The sequence below is a fragment of the Miscanthus floridulus genome, chromosome 19 (genome assembly GCF_019320115.1).
Source record: "Miscanthus floridulus cultivar M001 chromosome 19, ASM1932011v1, whole genome shotgun sequence".
Lineage (NCBI taxonomy): Eukaryota > Viridiplantae > Streptophyta > Magnoliopsida > Poales > Poaceae > Miscanthus > Miscanthus floridulus.
The window spans coordinates 73,582,609-73,589,682 of NC_089598.1; the positions used below are offsets into that span (position 1 = coordinate 73,582,609).

Sequence of the window (7,074 nt, forward strand, 5' to 3'; positions counted from 1 at the left end):
ACACCGGGGTGTTACATCTTAATCGTAATGTGCCACTAATGCCATTATGATTCTGAAGAAAACTTTACATGGGACTAGAGAAAAAGTCTCATTATAATCAATCTCTTCTATTTGCACAAAGCCTTTTGCCATAAGTCGGGCTTTATATCTCTCTATATTCCCTTGAGAGTCAAGTTTTGTCTTGTAGACCCATTCACAGCCTACTGTTTTGGCTCCTTTAGGAATTATTTTTAAGTCTCAAACTTTATTGGCATTCAATGATTTCATTTCATCTTCCATGGCCTCAAGCCACTTTGATGACTGATCACTACTCATGGCTTCTTCAAACGAGGCTTTGATAATCCTCCTTTTGAAATTCTTTAGTGTTGTACACTTCATAATCAGCAGGAATAGCCGATTTCTAACTCTTTAAGACCTTCTAGGGGCCTCCACATTTGGCACATCTTCTGTTTGAGGCTGTTGTTGCTCCCCCTCATGTGTGGCAATTGGTTCTATTGGATCCTGAAGAACAGGTTCCTCATTTTCATTCATTGTTGCCACAGATGGGATAACAACTGGTGCTGGTACCACAGTATCTAGCACTGTCAGTGCAGCTACAGCAGGTAGTGAGAAATTTGGCTCATGAATCATTGGAGTGGGCGCTTACACCCGCTTCACTTCAAGGTCAATTTCTCGAGCTACCATGCCCCCCTTCATCAATTCATCCTCTAGGAAGACAACATGTCTCATTTCCACAAACTTTGTATATCTCTCTGGACAGTAGAAACGAAAATATTTTGACTTTTCTGTGTAGCCAAATAAATGACAACTTACTGTTTTGGGATATAACTTCCCAATATTTGGGTTAAACACTTTAGCCTCAGCAGGGCTCCCCACACACACGCAAGTGGTTAAGTGAGGGTGTTCTTTCTGTCCACAACTCATACGGTGTTTTGAGCACCGACTTTCTTGATACTCTATTGAGAATATGAATGGAGGTTTTAACGTCTCCATCCACAGGCTCAACTATAAGGTGGAGTAACTTATCATACTGCCCACCATATCCATCAGGGTACGATTGATTCTTTTAGCTACTTTATTCTGCTGAGGTTCGCCTGGTATAGAATACTAGACTACTATGCCATTCTTTTAGGGTATGCCGATCGTAGTACTCCACCACGGTCAGACCTGACTGTCTTTAATCTTTAATATCTTAAATTTATCCAATACATCTTTTCTTTCTTTGATTGAATAAATATAGCCATAATGGGAGTAATCATCTGTGAATGTCATGAACAAATCATAACCATCCACACTCTTTACAGGAAAGCTGACCACAGATGTCTGTGTGAATAATCTATAAAATTCCTACGCTTCATTTAGCATCTTTCTTAGTCTCTGCATTGTTCTTAATCTGAGAGCTCTAATGGAGGAAGAATATCATTCTTAACTTGTCTTTCTATTCTCCCCCTCGAAATATGGCCTAAACGACAGTGCCATAATTTCGACAACGCATCGTGAGCTCTCTTATGCCACCATTTCCAGAGTAACACTCTGTCACCAGCTGCTTTATCAGCTGAGTAGCATATGTCTTTGAAGTGCCAGTGAACTGACTCTTTATTCTATTGTGGTACTCAGTGACCGTGTCACATTCTAATATTGAGCCCACAATTATAGGTTCAATCATGTTCTTTATCACAGCCAAACATTTCTTGTTGGCAGTGACCCACTTCCTATGCTCAAAAGTCATAGGAGATCTTTTGAGATTCAAAATCCCTTTCTTTAGTTGCCCAAGTGGCATCTTTTGTCTCCCTCACCGGTGCCACAAACTCAGTGGAATACGGTGAGGTGACTACCCAGTCCACCTTAGACAAGATGAGAAAACCAGGTTAAAACTTTTCTTAACATAAAATAACACATCATTTGCATGCCTTGATTCCAACGTTGGTCAAAATCAAAACATACAATTATTCTTATACACTAATTCTACATCACCGTTGGGCAGAAATAGAATTAATGCATAAATCTTTAACTTTGACAACTGTTCTTACACACTAATTCTATATCACCATTGGGCAGAAGTAGAATCAATGCATAAATCATTAAAAATTATCAACTTTTCTTATACACTAATTCTACATCACCGTTGGGCAGAAGCAGAATTAATGCATAAATCATTAACATTACGATATTGTTATTAACAACGTTGGTCAGAAAATAACAACATCATAATTGTATCAAAACTCTTTTTCTCCAATTAAAAACCACATTGGTTCAAAATAACTGGAGAATCAACAGTTTCTTTAGCAGCGGAAAAACTTTTCTTTTTCTCCAAGTAAATAGCATGTTGGTTCAATATAACTGGAGAATATACTTTTTCTTTAGCTGTGGGAAAACTCTCTTTTCCTTTAATTTTACCCATAGGGAAAATTTCTTTTTCTATTTTCTTTAATCCATTAATCAATTTCCAGGGAATAAACATTTTCTGGAAAATCTTTTCTTTTCTCCAGTTAAATATCATGTCGGTTCAAAATCACTAGAGGATGTACTTTTCTTTCGCAGCGGAAAACATATGCTCAATTTCTTGAATTTTACCCACAGGTCAAATCACTTTTCATATTTTCTTTGATATATTTTTTATTTTCCAGAAATTAGCAATTACTGGAAAAGAAAAAACTGATCTTGATTCTTTCCCTTTTTTTCGGCCCAACCGGTAAAACCAGCTCGCCCCGCCTCTCTCCGCGCGCGCAGGCCACACCCAGGCCGCAACCTGGGCCTGGGCCGGCAAACTGCCGCGGCGCGCTCCCCCTGCCTGCGCCGCTCGCGGGCCTGTGCATCCGGCGCCGTTGGATCTGATCCGACGGCCGTCCGATTGTTTCGGCCGAATAAAAAACGACTCCGGCCGCGGGCCCCGAAACCCTAGTCTCATTCGGCACTTGCCCTTCTCTCTCTTCGCTCGCCGCTCTCTCTTCTCTCTACCTCAGTGCAGCCGCGAGCGACCGACGACGAGCGAGCGGGCGGTGGAGCGAGCCTTGGCGCCGTCGCCGGCCCCCTCGCCGGCGCGCGTGCTCCCCAACGGGTGAGCACGCCACCGTCGAGCGGCCTGGCCGCGGCACCCCTGGCTCGGCTCTTCTTCTTCCGCGCCGGTGAAAGGCTGTCCCGGCTCTTCTTTTCCCGCGCCGGCGAGGGTGGATCCGTCCCCTTCCCTTTCTCCTTTCCCACCCCCTTCTTTTTGATTTGGATCTCGCTTTCCTCTTATCCGAACCGAACCGAAGGAGGGGATTAGGGTTAGGGTTTCTTTGATTCCTTTCTTTTCTTTTCTTTGATTTCTTTTGTTTCTTCTCGGATTCAACCGGTTAGGGATGAGGATCCGTTCTAGGGTTAGGTTTAGGGTTCGTATGCCGACCCTGTTCTTTTCCCCTTTCTTTTCTGTTTTTCCTTTCTTTTCTTTGACATCCGAATGGATCTAGGGTTAGGTTCTGTTTTCTTTTATTTCTTTTCTTTTCCCTTGTTTACCCGAACAGATTATCCCCGTTCTTGGGTTAGGGTTTCGGCTCTGTGAGCCTAGGGCCCTATTTCTTCTCTGATCCAAAAGGATCTGTTCTTTTCTTTACTTTTGCCGTGCGCCGTCGAACGGTGCGGCTCCTTTCCCCCACGCGCGGTGGCGGTGATGACCGGTAGACCGTGAGCCGGTCTCTCTTTCTTTTGCTTTTACCCGGTTAGGGTTAGGGATACACAGGAATACACAGAGTAACCTGGCTCCGGTACCATTGTTAGGATCGATGTGAGTACCTTTCTGTGTAACCCGTAGATCCGAGTAGGCTCCTAGCCCTTCAGTAGATGCACCGCAGCCAGTGTCGCGGTGTAGAAGGCGTCCAGCACCGGCGAGATGAAGTCTAGTGACGCCGGCGGTGTCCTGTAGTGGGAGACGGCGGTGGTTGGGGCACATCCCGTCGCTGGCAGCAGCTCTTTAGATCGGTATTAGGGTTTCTGTAGGTGGGTGTGGCGGCTCCAGTGAACCTCGTAGTCTCAGCCCTGATCCCCACCTTCTCTATTTGTATGTGCTGTGCGACAGGGGCCCACCAACCAGTTAGGGTTGGGCTCCCCCGATCAGGGAGCAGAGGTAAGGGCCCAATAGACCGTTGGGCCTATTGGTGGAGATCAACTAACAAATTGATCTGATCGTATCCTACGACCTGTGTCGTTGTCCCACCTGCGCTTCACCATACACACAAGTCAGCCGCCATGGGTCTTCCCCATTCTCTGTGATGGTAGCATCAATATGGTACTGAGAATACAGTAAAATTTCCACTCTCGTTTTATTATTCCAGAAGATGCCCAGCCGCCACTGTGGCCCGCACTGCTTATAGCAAAAGAACGATCAAAACCGAGAGTACTCTTCAAACTTTCTACCCTTGCTTTGTGTACTTGAGTTTCGAGGACACAGAGGACGGCCGGAGCAACTTTCTTCGCTAAATCACGACGCCCCTTCGCTGTTGCGGCGTTGTCCAGACCACGACAGTTCCAAATGAGACAACTCATTGTGCCTGGTGGTGCTCATCCTCGGAGCCCGCCAAAAGTTTACTCGAGCTGCCATCTTCTCTGTAGCCATCGTGCTTCTTCAGCCTCTTCTTCAAGTCGGACGCTTCTGCCACCATCCTCGCAGACATCCGATCCGAATGCTCCCGTCGTTTCTCGACTGGGCGCCAAGGCCGGGCAGCTGCGAGAGGGGAGCCCCGTGATAAGCCCAAACGAACGACAGGAGGAGACCGACGGGAGGCCGTGCCAAGATCCTCCCACTACAGATTGCGGAGGAGCCACCAAATCCTAGGAACCCTAGGTTGTGGCCACGGGGCGTCTTGCCTTTGCTGTCAATTGGATGAAAGAACGAACAAGCGACATGGGTCGGGTTCAGAACTTGTATGGATTGGGCTGAGCCCATACAAGACCGTGGGTTAATTATTTCAGAATGTTTTAATTAATATTAGATGACTTCCCCTCAAAAAAATTAATACGGAGTATTAGATGACTTTAAGATGCGTGCAATTTCTTTTTAAAGGTCTACCGGAGCAAAACTCTTGTTGTAAAAGTGAATTAAGCAGCTAAAAGTGTGTATCGCCCGACTAGGATCAGTGTTCAGTGAGAACGATCTACCGCGATAAACCTCTGAATACAGGAGACATTGAGTAGACATTATAAATGGATCACAGCAGTATGTATAGTTGCAAACACGAGTACAGGCGAGATTAACACAGATAGAACAAGCAAGCCAACGACGGCATCACACGATTACAGGCGAACACTAATCAGCACGACATCACCAGATCCTTTATTCTAGTAACTCAATGCAGCTCCAGCATACTAGTAGGGCACTTGTCATCAACATCCGTCGTTATGGATTCTGATAAGGGAACATGATTCCTTCATTCAATCCTGCCAATACAAACGGGGCAAATAATAATGTTAGTTTCGCCTCTAATAATGTTTGATTTGACTGCCACAAACGCCTGAAAGGGAGGAATTATATTTATAGATCATGACGGTCAAGTTGCAAGTTAAAAGGCTACTCCATCCGTCCTACGAAATTTGATGTGTTATATATGATTCAAAATTTGTGACAAAATACAAAAAACTTTGTTTTAGCTTTTGAAACTAGGATGTACCCCGTCCCCCTTCACAGAAAGAACCTGCCCAGGTGCACGCACGCATGCATGGTGTACGTGCGTGCCGGTCTGTGCAGCTGTTGTGTAGGAGTACTCACTTGTCGCAGTCGATGTCGGGGGTGATCTCGTATGAGATCGGGACGCCGCAGTCGCCGGGCAGCGCCTGCGCCGCGGGCAGTTGGGCGTGGACCTGAAGGTAGGCCGCCTTGAGGCACCGGCACGTGGCCTGCCTCGCGGGCCTGGTGTCCGCGGCCGCGTAGAGGGCCCTCACGCCGCCGCAGCACTGGTCGCTGGGTAGGGGTGCGTTGCCCTGCAGGAAGGGCAGGCACGGCGACAGGTCGTTGAGCACGTCGGGGCACGAGATGTCGGCGCGCACCTGCACCGCGGCCTCGACCGCCAGCATCGCCACCAGGAGGACTGCAATGCCCGAGCTGCTAGTCTTCATGGCTGCTGGTGAGATGGCTGGGTGACAGCAGTGAGAGGAGCTAGCTAGCTGGTCCTGCCTGTTGATTAGTGTGTGATGCTGGTGCTATTGGCTCAGCATGGTATTTATAGGGCGCGCGCGAGATCATCAGGAGGTTTCCAACGGTGGTGGTTTAAGTTTCAAAGCGTGGGAAGCGTTGAATTTTGGTGGCCGGTGCAGAGTCCTTGCTCGTTACTGTACCGCATGAGTATTTTCCAAGTAAATCTTTAGTCTTTAGACCTTCAAGGAGTAATGCAGATGCGGCGCAGTAGGCGTTTGAGGTAGGTATTCCGTTGGAGGACGACGTCGAGGCTCTTGGCCTCTTTGGGGGTGATACTCATCAGCTTGGTTCGCAACAAACATCTGAAAAAAAAACCCAGGTGCTCTGGTAGTCTCTGCGTCGCTCCTCACGCTGGCCCCTGTATTCCAGGCTCATGCGGCGCACCCGCGCGTCTCCCACAGATGACAGACCCACACTGATGGCGTGTCCCGGATTACTCTCTTCATGCCATTTGTGCCGAGCTCCAGCCTCCAGATTCCAGAGCAATCTCGCAGAAACCGCACAATCCAGCAGCAGCAGCTGTTAAAGATCATGCATATCTAGTGAACTGTTCTACTGCTCATTTAAAAAAAATAAAAGGATTTTTTTTTCCAGTTTCTACAAGAACTTTGCAGTGGACCAAGTATTATTATTATATAGTTTCACTGTCCGGCTGATAAAGGGATGTTCTTTAAAAGCGAGATAAGTGTGAGACCGTATGACTAGTAGCAAACTGAACTCTAAGCTTACTACTAGAAGAGAACCACATATTCTTGATAAAAATCTCTATTAGCTACGGTCTCCATCACTCAGCATGTCTGCTTCAAATTTGGTTGGTTGGACTAATGGACTCCTTTTCAAGTGTGGACTAGATCGTGTCTAGCAGATCGTCCTGAAATAGTTTGTAAATAAGAGTGTAATGGTTTTAC

At 46.6% G+C, this 7,074-nt stretch overlaps 1 protein-coding gene across 1 annotated transcript; it reads right to left on the reverse strand.

Moving 5' to 3' along the window:
* Positions 1–5,166: 5,166 nt before the first annotated feature.
* On the reverse strand, positions 5,167–6,167 carry LOC136529735 (non-specific lipid-transfer protein 1-like). Its single transcript, XM_066522800.1, has 2 exons — positions 5,741–6,167; positions 5,167–5,412 (listed from the first exon to the last, which is right to left on the reverse strand). The coding sequence occupies exons 1-2, from the start codon at positions 6,085–6,087 to the stop codon at positions 5,403–5,405; spliced, it is 357 nt and encodes a 118-aa protein (XP_066378897.1). The 5' UTR covers positions 6,088–6,167; the 3' UTR covers positions 5,167–5,402.
* Between the last annotated feature and the right edge of the window lie 907 nt (positions 6,168–7,074).

Excerpts from the sequence above, each read along its gene's own strand:
- LOC136529735 (XM_066522800.1), bottom strand. The coding sequence starts at position 6,087 with ATGAAGACTAGCAGCTCGGGCATTGCAGTCCTCCTGGTGGCGATGCTG.